The following is a 20,616-nucleotide window of genomic DNA, read 5'->3' as shown; positions in this document are numbered from 1 at the left end:
AATTTAGAAGTTCAAAAAAATCTTTGTAATCTAATGCTCAAACAGTACCTACTGCTATGTTGACCAAAAGCATCTTTGAGCATTGCTAAGGCAGAGATTTGTCTCCACGAGGAAAGGCTGAATAGAGCAGCTCAGGTGTAAACTAGCAGATAATACTCACACTTGCAGAAAATGTTTTATTCAGTATGCTAGCTATATTTTTTTTTAACCTAATTTGAAGAAAACAGCAACCAGTTACCACACGAGCCACCAGAGCAGTAGGGCTGGAGCCTCTTCTTGGAGGTGACCAACTCCCAGTACATCATTTGAAATTTTCATTAAGTTTCCCCACGGTTCCCTCACCTCCCACTTTCACAAATACAGTAGTGAAAGTTCAGCAGTGTAGCACAGCACTTTGGTAGTCTGGTGAAAATGCATTTTCTTTAGCATTTTCCCATTGTGAAACTTTCTATTTTGAGCCATAAACTATATTCTAAAGGTATTTTAATTGAATGGGAAAACAAATGCCATTTTTATTATTTTGTAGAGTTAGGAAACATCATGGAGATAAAACAAGTCTATGGAAGTTGTCTATCCTATTACTCTCTAAAACAGCTGCCTACACTGGAAAACTAGAACCAGAGACTTCCAGAAATCACAGAACAATTAATTCTCAGCTCTTTTCTATCCATCAACAGCAGACTTTTTTCTTTCAACTCTAAGAAGATTATAAATGCTGAGTTGCTTTGGGCTATCAGAGCAATGATTTGGATTTCAAATGAGAACTGTCACGGTTGAAAGCTTAAAGCTCTGTTTGCTTGGCAATGCCCCACTCTATTTTCAGAATTATGTTGTCAGAACTGTTTACAATCCAGAGCAAATTACTGACTCGGAGAGGTGCAAATCCACCGAGCTCCCTGGAAAGTCGATTTCACATTTCAAATGCCATTACTTTAGACTTATTCCGTGCCAAACAAGAAAATTCATTTGGTCCAAGAAAGAAAAAAAAAAAAGTAGGAAGCAAGATACGCCATCACCAGCAGCACTGACAGAAATACGCAGGGAGAGTAACTCTTCAAAGCTGCTCAGCTGCCTGAGGCTCTGCGAATAACTTGTGTTTTCCCTTTACTCTAGGTACTGTCATTTATCATCTTTATCTGCTACATTGCATCTCTAGCTGCCTCTTTCATGATGGCACCACTCCTGGAGTTTCTGCTGGCACTGTTTCTTTTTGTTGCCTATGCCTCCAAACTTAATGAGAAGTTTAAAGGACTCTACTGGCCTTTGACAGTAAGTGAAATGTGCAATACAAAAATACAGATTTAATTGTACAGTATAACATGAGTAAAAAGGACTATATGGGAGTTTACGCTGACTGCTAACAACTTCATCCCCTTATTAGAAACCTGTCCATATTGCCTCTCATATAAAAGGTCCCAAAGCATTCTTTAAACTATGGTATACTACATACTATAGCTTTATCTGTGCTGACACAAAGCATGGTTTTATTAAAGCACAGAATTTATGCCCGATTCCAGGCAAATGGCTTAAGGCTGGATCTTCAGAAGCAGGCAACATCACCCTAACTAAGTCTGACCACTGCTGGGGTCTCCTTGATATTGCCACCCTTACAAATGGGGAAACTGAGGCATGCTATATAGTAATGCATATACTTTACTAAAATGTTTACAAATTCTCAGGTAAGTGCTGTTGAGATGCAGAGTCATACTGACATGCAAACAAACTGACAGCTACTTTTGTCAAGGGGGGAAGCCCTGCGACTCTGGCCAGCAGATGCCCATTCACACGAAGGAAACCACTGGCTGATACTGGGGAGTTTCCAGGATCGTAGCTGCAGGTGATTGCTGCGCACTGGCCACTGGATGTCTCTGTTGCTTCAAACATACATTGTCAAGGGAGCGTTTGTCTAGCAGTGCAAATACTTCAAAAAATGCTACTCCAATCGATTTGGATTCTCTTTTGGTACAGTTTTGCAATAGTTCGTCATAGCGAGATTTGAATTAGAGTTCTCAGTGTATAAAAATAACATTAGCAAGGCCACTGGTGGATAAAACAATAGCAGTGACTTTGACTATGACAGTGTGCATGGTTTTCAGATGGCAATCTCAGTTCCATCATTTTCTACATGCATCTGATTCCAGAACTAAGACAAAAAAAGCACTTGTATGTTTATTATGGCCATTATCATAATATACTCCAGCCACAGAATGTAGATAATTGACCTTGTCCTGATTTCAGAGGAGTCAAGTTTCTTGTAGGATTTGTGTTTTATTCATCCATCTGTTCTGAAAAGGCAGAAGATCTAATGGTGAACAGAGGTCAAGATACCATTATTCCAGCTCACAAGATTTACACATGCCCTGGGAATCACAGCTCTTTATTTAATATACAGTTCAGAGACACTGTTGCTCCAGCACATCACTGCTTGTATTATAGGGCACGGCCCCTGCCCTGCAGAGCTAGTGTCTCAGCCACAGAAGCACGTATTTCAGTGATAGCAATCGGTATGTTCACTTCAGGCTAGCTGCTGGAGTTACAAGTGTACATACTAAGTATAAATCACAGTTTTAAACACTGAACAAAGTGGTTAGTTCCTAAATGAGGAGTTCCTACAGATAGGCCTACTTCTGTATAGAAACAAGCAGACGCCTGTTCCCCACGGACGCTGGTACGCTCCTCCAGAGCCTTTGGTACTGCAGGAGTTCTGCTTAAAGATGAGACTTTCTAATAATTTCAAATGATTCTTCCATTAGCCCTTGCTGCGCTCCAAGTTAAACGTCACAGAAAGGTAGCCCTTCTCAGCCTGAAGGAAGGTTTGCCTGACACACGCATGTTAAAAGTAGGATTTATACCAACATCTGTAAGAATAGAAGCTAATGCCAAGATTCTGGTCATCCCGCATTTAAAAATATTTCCCAGATGAGCAATTCATCCCCTACAAAACACCAGGCTGTAGCCACACTCCAGCATCAGGCAAGTCCACTGATGCAACAACAAAGGTTTTTAATGGTAATTTCTGAAATCATTTTTAGAGGAGTTTGTATGTTGGAATTACATGACTAATCTGAGAATGCAACATTGCTTATTTTACAGGATTTCTTGCGGTGCGTCACTGCTGCCATTATTTACTTTGCCATTTCAATTGCTGCTGTCTCAAAATATAATGACGGAGCATCTAAAGCAGCAGGAGTAAGTAGACGTGAGCTTTCAACTTAGGTATTTTGGTGAACTGCATATGGACGTACTTTAGAAACAATTCAATTTTGACCCCATTGCAAGTAGCAGAAGTTTCTTCAATTAACTAACTGAGAATTAGATTTGCCTAAAGCAAGAAAGAAATGGTCAGTTATTTAGAAAAACAGGTTTTGAATCAATGAATAGTTTTTTCACCCTAATAGTGCTGCTCAGTGTTAACTGTACTGCTTAGGGAAGGCACCTATTCTGCTTTTCAATTTCACCAGCTGTACAGGGAAGATGCTCCTGTAAAGAACATCAAGATCCTTGAATGGAGGGAATAATAATTAAAAAAAAAAAAAAAGAAGAAATCGAACCTGTACCTACTAAAGACAGTCTAAATTAAGTAATTTCAACCTCCTGCCCTTACTGCTTAATTTTACTTAGATGAGTTGAAACAAGAGCAGTGTCATTTTACCCTCCAGTACATGGACTGCCCAGGAGAGACCCTTCGTTGTCAGCATTTTGTGTTCAGAAATAAGATACAGCCTCTCCATCTGTAACTTGACTCTAAGCATCAATAATGTATGCAACATAAATAAAATCTGCAAAATAATTTTAAAAGATAGGGAAGAACAATACCCAGTAGCGCTAGCCAGCAACCCTTACTGAACCATCCCAAGTCATACACCATTTCAAAACAAAGACCTTGTTATAATCTGTCACTCCGTTTAGACATGGAGCAATGCAACATAGCATTTACCCTAGTTTCTCAGACTGAAAAACAGCCTGTTCTTGCCACACTGCTGCTGCTTTGACACAAAATAGGCAACTTCAGAATCATTTTATCTCGATCTAGTTCACTCTGCAATAGACATGTCTCCTTGCAAACCAGTAAAAAATTACTTCCAGAGAAATCGAGGCAATTTCTTGGTGGCAAAGAAATGCCTTGGGATGGTGGAGGTGCAGGTTACGTTCTCCTGTAGCTCCTGGCACAGGGCAATGCTGATGCTCAGAACATGCCCAGAGCCAGCGAGGGATGTAGCCTGGGATGTCCTGGCTAAGGACGCATCTGATAGTGCAACTGCAGGGATCACTACTTAGGCTCCCAAATTAGCTGTAATTTAGTTGATGCCAGTGGGTCACGAGACATTTCCCTTCCCTGTCTTCTTAGAAAGGCACAGGCCAAAAAAATCAAGGCCAAGTTTTCTTTAAGAATTTTTCTTGTGTCGGTTAGGCTTATTTTGGTTTGTCATTAATGGACGTGAACTGTTGTTAAAGAGAGTATTATTTTGCCATTTTAGGTGTTTGGATTTATAGCCACAATAGTGTACGCCATTGATTTCTACATAACCTTCAATGATCTGGTTACTTTTCTCAAGCAAGGCAGTTCTGATTCCCCTGAAGGGCGCAAGTCAGAAGGTAGGTAAAATTCCCTGTTTTGGTTAAACGAGCATGTAACGTGAGATTTTCTTCTCCATTTCACCCTTCACAGGGGAGCAAGAGGACTCACTTAGTAATAAGAGTTTCTATTCTTGGCTACCTTGGTTTTGTATGCCACAACTATGCTGAATTATGAAGCTGCTTAGTCTTAAAAGACAACACCTGGAATTTCAGTGATTTATAAAGATAACTAGCAAGCCCGGAATGTGAAGTTTCTCAAGAGTTTTGCGCCATCTAACTTTAAAAGGCCCCAAATCCAATTACAGAAATCATTGTGCAGCACAGACTTTTTTTCTCCCATCAAGATGTCTTACTTTAAAAATAAACACCTACCTTTTTTTTTTTTATAACTCAATAATTAACATCCATTCGTCCAGTTTTTTATGTCCAGTAGTGCTTTTCTCTTTATCATCTCTTTATCATGATTACCTCTTATTCAGGGTCAAGCTGTGCCCATTGTGTGGGCAAATGGCCTTGAAATCCAAGGGCCACACAGCATAAAATTAATTAAGATGATTGTTATCAAATTTCTTTCCATTATAGGAGGTACAGGAGGTACCTCAAATCAGACAGACCACTTAGACAAAGATGAAAAGAGGGACCCACTGTTGGGAGTTCAAACCCATTTCAAGTCAAATTAGGACACAAGTAGCTATTTCGCAGTACCCAGGAGCCCAAATCACGCATCATGCCCCTGTGATACTACTCGTTGCACCCACACAGATGAAAAAGACTGTACCACACTTAAAACCAAACAAAAAATCCCAAACCCCCAGAAAACACCCCACACAAAACCAAAACCCACAAAAACCTTCAAAAACAAACACCCAAGACATGTCCAGAATCCTAGAAGGTATATAGTAATGCTAACAGTCTTTTCTAGGTATTTTAGTAGACTGTTAAATGTTTTGCAAACTTTAGGCCAAAAAGAGAGACAAGGAAAAGAAGAATTAAAGGAACAGATCATAGGAAACAGACTGTTAGACTAAAAACTTTGTCCCCACAAACTGAACTGACCTCAGAAGAAGATCAGGTGACAAGGGTGCAAAATTAGGCTGAAGATTAGACCTAATTTCCCTGGAGACGGAGAGAGAAATACATAAACTTACAAATACGCAGTCATGCAGCTTTGTGTCAATGATTTGACCATGCGAGAAGGGCTCTGCCCTGCCGTTCTGTTCCTCCAGCACCAAACTCACATTCATGCTGTCGCTCTCAACTGCTGAGGCCAGAAATCCCTTGCTTCCTTGCAAGCCGAGTCTCGAGCTTGGGCAAGATGTACCTCTGTACGCCTATTGGGATTTCTTAACATCTTAAAGCTTTTGGTTTTCAGATACGTTTAACTGGCAGTGCGTAACCGTGACCCACAGCAAACAGCAACATTGTAGTACAGGAAGCATGTCCTCAGCAGACTTCCTCTTGGCAGTCATGCTAACAATACTATCTCTGCAACTTCCTTCATCTGAACTGTTATCTACCTCGTAGTGGTCTAAGTGCCTCTCAGCAGCATTTCTCAAGTCCTTTGAAACACCATTTAAAGCTCCATCATGTTAGAACTGTCATTTTACAAGCCCTTCCCTAAATACGCCATGTCATTTGAAGCAGACACCTGCCGAAGGGCAGCGTCTCTCCCAGCAAGAGCTAAAGCTGACACGGAGATTTCCAGTTTTCATTTTCACTGTTGTTTCTTGTTTTAAATTTCAGACGAGGACTCAGATTCTGACTCTGACTGAAGAACCGAACACCAACCAAGTGTGAAGGGAAGATGATCAAGCACTTTCCTCTTTGCTGAATGCACTGCCGATTGAAATTATCTCCCTTATTTCAGCCTCAGTATCCTCTTTCCACCTCACTGTTTACGGAATCACCAAAGCACAGACAGGGCAGTGATGTGGAAAAGACAGCTATTCCCAATGCCATTAGACACTCCGTCAGAACTACGGATTTTACAGTAGTTAAACCTGCCAGAGAGGTCTGTATCCAAACAACGTATCTCAATTCTCCGTTGCCCCTCCTTACTCAGCACTACAATGCACTGAGTAAACGGGAACATAGTATTTTAAACGTATAAGCGGAGCTTTTAATACGCTTTCTTAATTCCAAATCTTTTAACACTTATAGCTTTTATACTTCTTGCTGTGCCAAAGAAGAGGGGGTCAGAATGCCTCTACTTTATTTTTTTTCTTCTTGACTAACTAACAGCATTTCTTTATCTGAAGTCTGAATATTCCACTATCTCAAGCACTGAAGGCATAGATTATAGTTAATGTTGATTTCAATACATTTATATCTACTGCCTATCTGCAACAAGAAAAAGTGACAACTGGAAATCTGCAGCAAGAACAAACCTCAAAGTATGATTGTGCCACAGGGTAGCTGGCTCATCAAATATTCAGTATCACCTTTTTAAGCTGCTTGGATGGGGTCACATCCCATCTTCTGCAATTTCACCACAGATAGGAGGTAGAACAGATGAGGCATCGTCTTACTGGCCCCCTCCTACCAATTGCGTGGAAGCCCTTGTACGCGTTTGCATGTACAGGTAAGGAAGGCTTGCCAAACACCATCCAACATTATCTGCCCATCAAAGCCTGCAAATATTTCTGTGCAAGATACCACTGTCTGATCTCATGCTCTGTGTTGCGAACACTGGTCCTCCCATGAGGAGTAGCACTGGACTTAGTCCGCTAGGTTCGCAAAACAGATGACTCTTTCTGCAAAACTCAGGATACCTGGGCCCCAGGAGGGCAATACATCCTTCCCACTGTGAAAAGGCAAAAGAACCAACCTCCAAACTAAAGAATGTCTGCAATGAAATTCATTTTCCCACACCCCTTCTTTTGGTATGTGTGTGGTGTTTGGTTTGGTTTGGTTTTTCCCCCCCTGGAAGGACATGATTTATCTCGTGGTCTAGTATTCTGGGGGAAAGGCCTTCTGAATTTACAAGGTGTTTTCATGGGTAGCACAATCTACCTTGAAATATTTGTGTCCACCTATAAATGCAAACTGCTTGGAAAAAGCATGGCATGCTCCTTATATATGGCATCAGATAGGTCTATTTCAAAGAAACCTGTATACATTTTAAAAAAATTAATAATAGTAGCAGAACAGGTGGCCTTAACAAAAAGTAATTAAAATGAGAGCAGATGGTACTAACAGAGTAAATTAAAAACAGGGATAAAACAATAAAGGCAGATCTGCTTTGGAACAAAATTACCACGTGGGTTCCAATTCCCTGCTAGCAGCTGGCTGCTGACGGGCAGACACACGGTACCGAACAGCGAGCAGGTGCTTGGGAAGGTGCTGGCCAGATTCGGAGTTGTTTTAACAGGCAGCTCCTACATCTCTTGTTTCCAGACCACTGAATAAAAGCAAAACAAATGGTTGCTTCCAAATGTGACAAATAATCTTTGCTTTCATAAGAAAGAGCTCTTTGGATCTTTTCCGGTATGAAATTCCATATTTCTTTCTTTTCTGTTGTCATACTTTACTGGCACGCACTGTGACGTCAGGGGACCTGGGCTTATTTTTATATTCAATTGTTTTGTATTTCTCTTTTTTTAATTAAAAAAATGTACTGCATGTCACAGCTGGAAACTAGTACATGGTTAATATTTAGAAACCATGCTGGATTAAACCTCTTTTAATAGAAGCGTTGGGTGTCTTTACTTATTTTAAGATCTGGTTTTAATGCCCTGCCTGTGACCAGCAAGATAACGGTGTTTCCAGAAGCTCCATCAGGAAGGACGCCGAGTGCTGGGGAGGCGACAACAGCACAAGCCAGCACTGGGGACCAATCGGTCGTGCTTATACGTCTTCCAAGGAGAAACTTCATCTTCAGCACATAAGCATTAAAGAATTTAACCAAGAATTAGTTTTAGCATATTTAGTAGATATCGGAGATATGGTGTTCTTACTTGTCAACTAACAACACTGTAAACAAGAATCCCCTTTGGGTTTACCCTTCACAGACATGTCATAACCTGGAATCTGCCAAGGTTTTCTAGTAATTTTTTCACATTGGAATACTCCTAAAAAATCAACAGAAGAGGCAAACAAAATCGCTCATTAGTTGCTTCAGGACTACTTTAGCAGCCATGCACTGAATCGCCTGTCCAGAGAATTTCATTATTAGCAGTCAAGTATTTGATGATTTCATTTATTTCTAAGCAGTTTGCTCCCAGGGTCAAGCACTTGTGTAAGATTCCAGCCTTTTTTTTAAAAAGATCTGTTTCCATGATTGAAATAAAATACACTTCTGTATTTTATGAATATCATTTCAGAAAAAAGAATACAGTTAAAAATAATTACTTTAAAGCCAATTCTGATTTGGGCGGGGTGGGGGAGGAGCCGACTCCGTCTTTTGTTCATCTCCTGCCAGCAATATTGCACTAAGCTCAGAGTCTGGTGTAGGGCAGAGGAAAAGTCTGCTTCATTTTTTGGCCTTTTTGTTTGTTTGTGTGTTTTTCAACTGACAAGATCCAAATAGTGGGAGCACTGGTTTCTCTGCAATTCAGGATTTGCGCCACAAGCACAATGCGACACCTGCAGCGTGGAGGCCTTACTGAAGTTCTTATTTTGGTGTACCAGCAGGGTCATAATCAAACATCTCCTTTCAATGACAATACATTCTTATGCCAAGCAGGAGCCGTTTCCAAAACCCGAACAGGCTAATACATGCCTTCATTACAACTAGAGTGCAACTATTCCCATTTTGAATTCCTGCACTTGTTGAACAGCACTCAGCAATAGACAAACCTAGGGAGTGACAAGAGTTTTCAATACCAAGTGTGGAACAAATCTATGTAGAAACAATGCAAGAAGTCTTACGATACCAACACTGTGAATCAAAGCCACTAACAGGAAGGAAAAACAATCAGCTGGCGTCACAGATGAATGACTTCGTACAGCTCTCGCACTGTATGAAGGTCTCTCTCCCTCCTTCTCCTATCAAAAAGCTTTTATACTTACCTGTGGAAGAGAAGTGTCTCACCTGTGGTGCTTTTGGACATGCGATGTTAAGGAATTCAAAAGACCTTACCTTTCCAAGCAGCCTTTTCAGATTCCCACTGAAGTAAGAGGCTCAACTGTCCTTTTAACACTTTGTCCATTACTCCACTTAATTTTGCGTTTCACCTGATGCTGTCCGAAGTTCTGTAAGTCTTAAGTTTCCAACTGTCAAAGTAATTTCCATGATACTAAGTGAAAAGTGGTGTATCTCAGCCTATGTGGTATTTGAGAAGAATGCTTTCACCAGCCTAGTGTGTTGGAAAGCAGAAGACAATTTAATGCTCTGCATAGCAAGCAGATGTTTTTCATTCATTATGCTTCCAGTAAGTGTTCATTGTGCAAATTTCTAAGCCTGAATTTTATAACTGCATCTTCCCCTGCTAGGGGACAGCAGCCTGTACCATTAAGTGAGCAGGTACTTGTAAACAAACACTAACTGCATTTTTCCTGACACCAGTACTTCTAAAATGCATAAATAAATGAGATAACATACATATTGCTACTAGGCTGAGCTAAACCTCATAGCAGGCAGCTTATAACCAACCTTGTAAGAGATTAAAAATAATAAAATCAAGTGGCTTTATTCCAAAGACCAGGATACAAACTGCCCTCAAAGAGCAAATGCAAGATACGTATCACCTTATATTTTTACACATGCTGAAGAAGCTCCACCTAACCATTCTTTAATCCTTTTCTGAGCATGGAGAAAGAAAGAGAGAGAGAGAATACATCAAGGAAGCAGAATAAATTTAGATAAGCACTGAGAATGTGAATCTTGTTACAAGATACTTGAGCCACCTTTTTGCATGGAATATCGTTTTAAAAGTCAGGATGGAGACACTATCTCTTGACTTTCTTCTAAGTAAACAGGACTGCATCAAAACACTCTCACTGCAACACAGATTCCTCCTTTACTGGAAAAACTCGCAGTACTCTGAATGTTTTGTAAAACTTCTAGGTCAGAAGGTAAAACAATGCTACCCAGAAAATGTAAGTGTATTTAAAAAAAAAAAATTTACAAAATCCATTTTTCAATCTATTTCCTTGAAAAAGAAAACAGTGATTCCAATGTTAATTTTGGCTTTTATTTTATATATCTGTGATGCTGTCCATCACATTTTGTTAGCCTGATCCATTAAATAAGAAATCAATTATAGTCTTCCCAGGAGACTGAAGGAAGATTCAGTATTTGAAAGTCAGACAGAATAAACTTTTTTAATTCAACAGCTGGCAAAGCTTCTCTCGACCAAGGAACAGCATGGATAACAGCAGCAGCAGCAATATGGCATTAAGTCCACCACTTTAATTCTTTGTTTTCGTAAAGAGCATCAATTTCATTAAGGCCTGATCTCTAAGCAGGTCCAATGGATGCAACACCACAACAGATTACAATTTACCACTGCTGACAACCCCACACACGCAAAATGAACTGGCCCGTCTCCTAGCAGGAAAGTTGTACAAGCACATGACTCTCCTCCTGAAGTGAATCCTTCTGTACAAGATCAATCGTACCACCTGCCCACACGCACGTTATCCCTAAGCAGTGTTTTAAAAGCATCATTAATTTTCCCAAATCTTTCCACAACGCTCACTCAACCATCCCTTTCCTCAGTTCTTACCCATATTAACTCCGTGCTTTCACCTCACACCTAGAGTGCCTCGATACCAAAAATCCCACCTGCATCAAGGTAGGACTTGCAACCTACAGCCCATGAGGTGGCAGAGCATTACCCATTCATTCTGGCATTTCAGCCCCAAAATTCCTTTTTCAGTCCAGAATGTGATGCTGCAAACCACAAGATACAGCATTTTGGCCCTTTACAGCGTACCAGATGGAGAAACCTCCACAAGAGTAATCCCACCACAACCACTTCAGCAATAAAGCAGTTCCATGTGCTTTCTGCTACATATAACCTCTCATCAAGGACTGCTTATACATGGTTTTTCATTAACTCCTGCAGCTATGAAGTTTGTCTTATCAGAGACGTAGTCACAAAAACCTGACAGGGCTGGTTTGTTTGATGTTTAACCCCCTATGCCATTGTCTTGCATACTTAGCAACTGCACTTACTGGATTATCAACTGATCAATCACAACACTCGGTATACTGAGTTTGTATGTTGCCTTTACAGATGAAGACAATGTTTTAGTACTTTAATATGTCCATTTATTAAACAGGAAGTCCTTCACAAATGATTCCATACTATATTGATCAAGATAAGTGTTAGAAAACTACCATTTTACCTACATACAAAAATACAGACTTTTACCACTATGAAGACATGATCAGAAGAGTACCATGAAAATCCATAGAGCTCAAATCTTCAAATATCAGGAAAAAAAAAAGACAGAAAGACAACTAAGAAAAAAAAAAATCTACAAAAAGTATTGTGTCCATATACGAAAGACTGGAAAAGCAAAATGACATTTAAAACTGATAAATATACCATTTAAATTATGCTGTAACAGTATAGATTTTAAAAACAAGACTGCTTTCTGTACTGCAAGACATTACAATTCTTCAACTTGTGGTTTTTGTTTAGCATAAAAAACAACAGAAAAGAAGCACACAACATACTGAAAAATCATTACTGGTGTAAAAACAAGTTGGAGGTTACGTTTTCTTGTAGTTACCTTGCCTTTGAAACTGGTCAAGCATTAACAGCACAACTTTCACATACAGAGTGGAAGATGCTACGCTTACACATCTAAGTTACAGCTGCCGATACTGAGGGGACAGTGATCACAGCTGGTAGGTACCACTACAAAAGCATCTATTTTATCAGCTGGCCTCGTGTGCAGTTTGAGAACTTCAAGAACACTTACCAAAATAATGTGAAATTGCTTCAAGGCTGTAAATTGTCTCTATATGAACATTTGTTAACTTCTGATATTCTTCAAATCCTTGATCACGATTTGGTGATAAATGGGTACCTGATCTGCAGTCCCCTAAGTCAACGGGGAATTCTGCCTGAGTAAGGACAACAGAGTCAGGTTCTGCATTCACACATAGAGTATGCTTGTAAGATTTTCCTTGGCAAAACATTACAATTTTTCTTACTTCAAAAGCAAAATACCAAAGGTATTACACAGCAGACTTGTGCTCATACGATAAAAGGAAAATTGCATCCCCTTTGCTCAGTCCGAGATGGAATTCTAACCCACTATTTCGACTAATACTTCTGAGCTGTTCACAATTACAAATCTGTCAATATAGGACATATATCCCTGTGGGATAAAGTTTTTTAGTCAGGCCTGGATGCTCCTTCCTTGGACACCATAATTTATGACTTAGAATAAGAATGTTTAGATTATGCCTGCTATGTTTTTCTAGAGGACCCAGAATCAGCACCAAGAATACAGATATCCCACACCGAGCATCTCTTTACACAAGTCTCAAGGACTCAAGAAATTTGGAATATCTTCTAGCTCACATCAGCAATCTGCTTTATCTCCATCTTTCAGGTAGCAGCTGAAGGCAGAGCAGAGCAAAAGTGATACAATCTTTTGATTCACCACTGTATCAGATTCACTATTTACTGCACAAAGGGAAAACAATGACTACAGTAGCCATAAAACTGATATTAGTGGAAACAATGCACAACGAGGCAGAGATGCGTTAGTGACTCACATTACAAAAATAGTGTTTACTGGTTTAATAAATTTACATCTCTATTTTTGTGAATGACAAGTGTTTATACCACACATGGAAGGCACACTAGGTGAAGCAGTTTTTCGGTATTCATTTACAATTCTGTGAAAAGACATACAAAGTGTCAACTTTCAAATCAAAATTGAGCATTATAATGAGAAATAAATACATACTTTACTATTTTATTGTGGGTTCCTGAACCCTTAAAACTTCAACATATACAAATAGTTTCAAAATGACACTAACACAGAAGAGAGTAAGTCTAGACAGATATAATGATTAGCTAAGTCATTTGTTATATTATATCATAAATGTTGTGTCTTAAGTATAGAAATCATTTTAAAATGCAATAAATTGGCCACAATATATAAATCAAAATATTTTCTTACTCCAGAACTGTGATGTATGAGTTAAAGCTGGATGAACTGTAGTGCTAAGATACACTTTCCCTCCACAATATCCAACAAGTAGAAACCGGTAAACATTCAAGATTAAAGTATAAACAGTAGAAAAATGAAGGTAGCAATTGTTGTAGTAAAAGGGTGCTAGCCAGAACCACTTCAACCTGTAGACATCAGGATAAATGTAACATTACTAAAAATATTTAGACAATAATACTTTTGGGATTAAAAGGTTACCAAAAGTGATAAATCAGCCTAGTTAAGAGAGGGTATTTTCTTTCAAACGCATGAAGGTTTTAATTAAATATGTCTATTGAGACATTTGTCCAAAGCAAGACAAATACAATACCCTGAAATTTCCCATATTCTAGACAATAGTCCGTGACAGTCAGAAGAGGCAGATGGTCATACTTCATTCTGTTACTCACATCCAGATGTTATTAAAATAGCTGTAGGGACCAGCCCCAATCAAAAAATAAGAAAAAACCCAGATACTCTGTTAATATGATCTGGCTAATGCTTTTTGAAATGCTCCTATGTCCTCATTCTGAATTCATGAAGATAGTTTCCATATCCTTCCATATACGCTAACTGGCTTTTTAAAATTTTACCCACTAAGTCCATGGTATACAGATAAAACCTTCATAGTAAACACAAAGCTCTATGTTATAAATATGTCAATCAAGGTAACTATGTATATTGTATATAAAATTAAATATCTTCTGTTTGCCAAGTATAATTTAAAAAGGAATATCTGTGGCTAGTTATAAAAAAATATTTATTAACCCATAGAGATTAAAAGGCAATTTCACTAACTCATCCAACCAGCACATTTGAAAGAGGTGCACTGGGATTCTGGATAGGTAACTTTATCTAATCACATTTTCATGATAAATAGACAACTTTCATTTCTGGGCAGATATAAGAACACTTTTGAAAGCTGCATATCCCAAAAGAAAATTAGATTGTGTTGTATACTCTAAATTAAAGGCTATCATAAATCACAGTGTAAGCAGATTTTCAAAAGATTATTTTAGAATACAAATGGTTAAATTATAGTCAGATTTTAAAAAGACAACGCAAAAATAAGACCAAAACAACAAAGGAACCCCTTCAGGTTGGACAGCACCACTGACTCTGTCAAACAGATCTATCCAGGTGGCCAAGTGGCTAACAGGGAAAATAATATACCAGGAAAAACTCTAAAGTGGCATGCAGAGATTTCCTGAATATTTGTATCAATTAATTTTTAACCAACTCCCTCTGTTAAAATAAAGAGAGGAATATGGCATAATTTCTACAGACTATTTTCAAACATTCTGCTGGTTTTTGTACCTATTTCAGTTTCATTTTTAAATTATTACTTTTGTTGCCATTAAAATTCACATACACATCTCTATCTGCACAATCTTTCTGCGCTTTGTTGGCCCTCCAAACATTCCATTATTTTATGCTATAAACAACAAGAACTAAGTACCCAATTTTCAGAAATGCTACGTGACGGCTTTACTCATTTCAGTAGGACGGAGCAGAAAGTAGTCTGAAACTGTCTTTTCTTCTAGATACATAGAGTCCTTCTGATGCAAGCATCTACGTCCTGCAGGTCTCTGTGAACCAACTACTACACTTCAGCTGAGCAGAAGTTATTTGATAATCACACCGATTTGTCAACATACCTCAGGTTTTAAGATGCACCATTAAGAACATCGGTGTAGAATCTCTCCAACTGTATTACTCAGCCAGCACAGCCCCAGAGTTAGGAACAAACACACACTTCTACACCTACTTTTATTACCGATTCAAGGTGTCTCTCTCTCCTTCACTATAAAGCGCAGAAGCAATCTTTCCTTCTGCAGCTGGGGATTATTAATGTTCACGTATCATTTTGAAAGCACCGGATTATTAAGTGTCAAGTTTGGGTTTCTCTCTCTCTCACCCTTTATCACATCTCAAATTCATGATCAGATTGCGCCTACGTTTTTATTTATCCTAAATACCTGCTGAAGATGTTTGGCTCCAGAGCTTTCAGCGTAAGACCTGTTGTTTATGATCTGATTTTCATGTACAAAGCTGTTCAGTATCTCATCTGAGTAGAAGAGAGGATATTATTTTCTACACTATTTGAATGCTATTAAGTTTGGGGTTTTTTTAAATTACGCCCTAAAAACATTATTCTTACTTATTTTGGGTTGTTGGGTTGTTGTTTGTTTGTTTTCTCACAAAAGAGAACAAGTAGGAATGTTTACAACGTTGTTATCAGACAAGAAGATAACAGATATACAACATGGACTAAGGAAGAGAGGGGGAAAAAAACGGTTCCATTATTAAAACCACATATTAGATAAGCATTTGCTGTGCCTGCACATCCCCAAAACAGCACAAAGGTGACAAATATCAAATTTGTTTAGGGACCTTAAAGTTCACAGAAAACTAGTGGTTAATTCACTCATAACAGTCCACATGCAGCTTGTAGCAGATCAGTTCTTCTGCTGTGTTCCACAGCACTTTAAGAAACAATAAGTCTGCTATGTTAGTAAGGGGCAATCATCATATGGTACAAAATAATTCATAGGGAAAAAAAGAAAAAATAAAATAAGATTATCTTAGGGAAGAATGGAAACTTTCCCCAGTTTTCCCCTCTTCTTTCTAGAATCAACAATGAAATACAAACAGATAAAACAATTATAGATCATATCATGAGGTGCACAGTGAAACACATGTGACAAAGACTATGAAGAAGCACCCCACATTACTGATTTTATTTAAATTCACACGTAAGAGACATCTTATAAGCAAAAGATGAGAAGCTGCTTCCAAGGCACAGCTCATTGCAGATGCCAATGCTTCTGAATACAAAGCCCATGATGAACAGCACAGACTGAAATATAGGCATCAAATCTCTCGAGTCAGTACCTTGTCTCTCAAAAAAGGCAGAGGTAGATGAATCTCTAATCCTCTCAACCTCTAAGCATGTGGCTCCTACCAGAAAGCTTACGCAGAAACACATGCAGTATACCAGCTAGCTTCCAAAGCCCTCGGGGAAAGAATAAAACTTCCCCCAGCACATCCAGCCCAAACATCATAAGCTATCATAAAAGGGAAGAGTACCGTACTTAAGCAAAAGATGTTGAACACAGTATTCTTATCTTCCTTATATTAAAGTAGACACTATGCAGATCAATGAAGGCGGCTTAACAAAAATTAAATATTAAAATGTAAGATAGATGAGGCATGAATATACGAAATGAAAGGAACAAGTGGAGAGTAAGAAGGAATCAACTTTACTAAGAAGCGATGAAAGTGTCAAATCAGTCCTTAATTATGGTTTTAGAAACTTCTATTGTAGGCAGCTTGTACATCATAACAGGAATGTGGATAAACTTGAACTAAGGCTGACAAAACTGAGTATTCATAGCATTAAAAGGAAAACATGTATTCTTACAACACTATACAACAGTTGCTATGCTGTTGCTCCAATCATATCTTATACTTTAATTAATCTTTTGACACCTGTGCATAGGTTTCAAAATTTACTGTCATTTCTACAAGCAGAAATATATGGAGATTGCACATCTGAGGGCTTAGTTTGACAGAAGAGGACTAATCAGAACCAATCAGTTTCGATCATCCCATTCCTACAAGGTTCAACTGTTTAGCTTTAATTTAGTTTTATTTACAGTGGGTTTTGAGTCCCTTTATGGAGCTAAACAGCACTCTTAAGGACTAAAAGAAATTATCCCTATATGCTCAGCAATTACAAGCAAGACTAACTGGCTGGGAGAAGCAATTTAGTATCACTTTTCTAAGCAAGTTTCAAAAAAAATTTAAACTTTCTACCCTACTTTCTTCCTGCAGAGCCTTTTTATGACGACTTGGGTAACTTAAAATATTACCACCTCTTCAATACACCATGTAAAATTAAGTTGGGGGGGGGGGATCAACCGTGTATATATCATATGATGTTAATTTAGTTGTCTCTCACAGCTATTTTACTTCCCCTCTATATAATCCAAATAGTAAATAATGTCTCTGTAGAGTAATAAATGCTTAAGTTAGATTTTTAGAAAGTATATACTGTACAATACTAAAATCATCTTTGGTCCCCAAAATAAGGAAATTACAAATTTACATTTGTTTTTCTGTTTTCCAAAGTGTATCAGATAGCATTTTTTAAATTAATATTCTCTTTGAATTCTATCCTGAAAGCTGTGCTAAGCTCAAGTCATGATGTAAGTAATAAATAATGGCACACTGTTCTCAGCTCAAGAAAACTTACTTCACATGTAAAAGCATTCAAGGTCATTCAGGTATACTATACACGATGAAGTATTACACTGTATTAGAAGTATAACTGTATCATTCTGCATTTGTCATTTCAGCTAAAAGATAACAAAAGCTTTTCCTGATCTCACTCCAGAAAAAGCTCCGTGAAGTTATCCTGTTTCTATGCAAGGAAAGGTGTAAGGATTTGAAAGACACCAAATTCATAAACTTACAGATGCACGAGACCTCCCACACCTCTGAAAAACCAGAATCAGCACAGGGAGTACAGGAGAGGAATGGGCTCTTCTCTTACGTACGCACCATTTCAGTCCTTGTCATTAACCAGCAAACAGGATACACTCCTAATGAAAAGCCTTTGCTACGCATCACCTAACTTCTGTTTGATTTCAGAAGAGGGTTCCACTCTGAAAGCATGGATCTTCTTGGAGGACAGTATTCTGTATTTGAGTAGGTGGTTTTGGGTTTTTTGGTGTGGTTTCGTTTGGGGGGGGTTTTGTTTGTTTGTTTTGGGTTTTGTTTGTTTGTTTGGGGTTTTTTTTTTTAATAATCTTTATACAAACTGCTTTAATGCCAGTTTATAATTCCAGTCTAGATATGCTTCTGCTACTTTTAAAAAGGCTTTTTCAGTAATTGACAATATCTACAAACTCCTTGCAAACTTTGCCAATACTAGGCAGAATGCTGAAAAACAGCAGGGCTATAACAACTGTACTGGCAATAATAAACCTTGTTATTTCACACCACACTGAACATGGAACTGTCATTTACTTTTCATGAAACGCACAGTAATCCTGGTGAGACATCACCTCAATAAAGTATCTATGTTCTAAACCCAACAATAGAGGCTGGCTTATATGGTTCGATCTTTTTTTAAACTGGTGTTCCCTTTGGCATTAACTTTCAATGAAGCACAGTAAAATGCTACTATAGTAACTGGTAAACCATGACTTGTTAAGAAAACGCAAGTTTTCTCTAACCTCGTTAGTAACTCTTTCTAAACTCCATCTTGGCCACTAAGGTGAAATGCACTGTAGACATCAGTAAATTGAAAATGAAAAGACATCAGTTTTGTCACCAGTTTTTCACACACCAAAATAATTCTCTGTTGCTTGATTCAAACATTGCAGCGTTAGGTTCATACCTGTCACTATCCCAGTTCCCTCCGGAATTAAAAAAGCCCAGGCACTTCTACTGATCTTCTGTTTGGTATAACCTATTTTTCATATTTAGAAGTGACCTATTGCAACGTATTACCGTTTGTTCTTAAAGACTCCAGTTAACTGCATTCATCCACTGAAGAGTACAGCTACATAAGAACACAATGCAAAAAGTGTTCAAGTCAAATGTGAGATAAATTCAGGCTTATGTGGCATACAGTTCCGCTAATTTCAAAGATTTCATCAGCTCACACCAGAACGGAATTCAGCTCTAGAGATCTTCTCCCCTACACATTTTCTTCATGTAACATGCAGGCATGCATATGCCAAATAATGGATTACATACATAAAAACACCAATCAAAAAACCAGAAAAATATCAAGGGACATCTTCCTAATAACATTATGATATTGTCTAACTGATTATTGCAGAATTCAAGTTTTGAGTAGAGAAAATATCCTTCTCTTCACTGGAAGTGAAATAAATAAGGAAACTTCAGTTAGGTAAAACTATTTCTAAACAAATCAATACAACCATATTATCCTCCAATTATCTAAACTCATTTTCCAAAGAAATATTAGGAAAAAAATTTGCAGAAATACCAAATTAAAAAAAAAAAAGTTTTACCTACTACCAACAGTTTTAATTTTAGAAGAAACAAACAAATCTTCCAAAAAGGAAAATATTTATCTCACATGAATCACAATAATGCAACCTTAGAAACACTTTATAAGCACATCATAATTTTTTCCTAGTTCTGGCTTACTGAAGGCTTCTCAGAAAGGTTGAACCTTAAAAAAACAAACAAACAAAACAGAAAAAACAAAAAAGCCATGACTGGAATGCAAGTCTATTGGATGACCACCCCTTCTTTCTCTACTGTGCCCCTCAACCCCCTTTTCTCCACCCTGCCTCCCAAGCATATTTCTTTTCCCATTTCCGAATGAAAAACAGAATGTATCCCAACACGAGCAGAAAACCACATACTTGCACTTGATGCATTATGGTGACCATTCAGTAAACATGGTAATTTTGCACAAGTTCAGAACTGGCCAAGGCCATACATGAACTGAATATGGCAATTTCGGAGTAACCCATAGGGTAACTACCTCAACATATATCCATCAACCTAAAAATGCGTTGTCCATTTCAGCTATGCAAGTGCACCAACAGTGAAACTGCAGGAGATTTTGCAGATGAGAATTGAGCTGCACTGCCGAGGCTGCATGAGGATGGATACAGAGAGTTTGCTGGACATGATACATGGCTAAAGTTATTGCTATTTGCCCCTCACTTCCTTTTCGCATGTCTTAAATTTACTTTTGGTGGATTTCTTTCTTGTATTAACCAAGCAATGTAAGTGCTGGTCTTAAGATGTTTACGATAGATGAAGAAACAGTGGCAGAACACGTACGTTCAGCGCTTGCACTTGGGAAAGGGAAGGAAAGTACTGCGCAGTTAATCCAAAACAACATACTGCAAAACATATATATAT

The 20,616-nt window shown here is 38.3% G+C and overlaps 1 protein-coding gene across 1 annotated transcript; it reads left to right on the top strand.

Annotated features, from left to right (window-relative positions):
* The first annotated feature begins 1,116 nt into the window (after nt 1–1,116).
* On the top strand, nt 1,117–6,552 carry CMTM3 (CKLF-like MARVEL transmembrane domain containing 3). Its single transcript, XM_009586155.1, has 4 exons — nt 1,117–1,269; nt 3,094–3,189; nt 4,479–4,596; nt 6,322–6,552. Exons 1-4 carry the CDS (start codon nt 1,168–1,170, stop codon nt 6,348–6,350), a joined length of 345 nt encoding a protein of 114 aa, XP_009584450.1. The 5' UTR covers nt 1,117–1,167; the 3' UTR covers nt 6,351–6,552.
* The last annotated feature ends 14,064 nt before the right edge of the window (nt 6,553–20,616 follow it).

This window comes from Fulmarus glacialis, unplaced genomic scaffold, assembly GCF_000690835.1.
Source record: "Fulmarus glacialis isolate BGI_N327 unplaced genomic scaffold, ASM69083v1 Scaffold33699, whole genome shotgun sequence".
NCBI classification, from domain to species: Eukaryota; Metazoa; Chordata; class Aves; order Procellariiformes; family Procellariidae; genus Fulmarus; species Fulmarus glacialis.
Note: the sequence above shows the minus strand (reverse complement) of the source record. Positions and strands in the feature narration are given on the sequence as shown.

Coding starts and splice junctions, on each gene's coding strand:
- CMTM3 (XM_009586155.1), top strand. CDS start 1,168: ATGATGGCACCACTCCTGGAGTTTCTGCTGGCACTGTTTCTTTTTGTT. Junction 3,190..4,478: donor GAGCATCTAAAGCAGCAGGA/GTAAGTAGACGT, acceptor TTGCCATTTTAG/GTGTTTGGATTTATAGCCAC. Junction 4,597..6,321: donor TGAAGGGCGCAAGTCAGAAG/GTAGGTAAAATT, acceptor TTTAAATTTCAG/ACGAGGACTCAGATTCTGAC.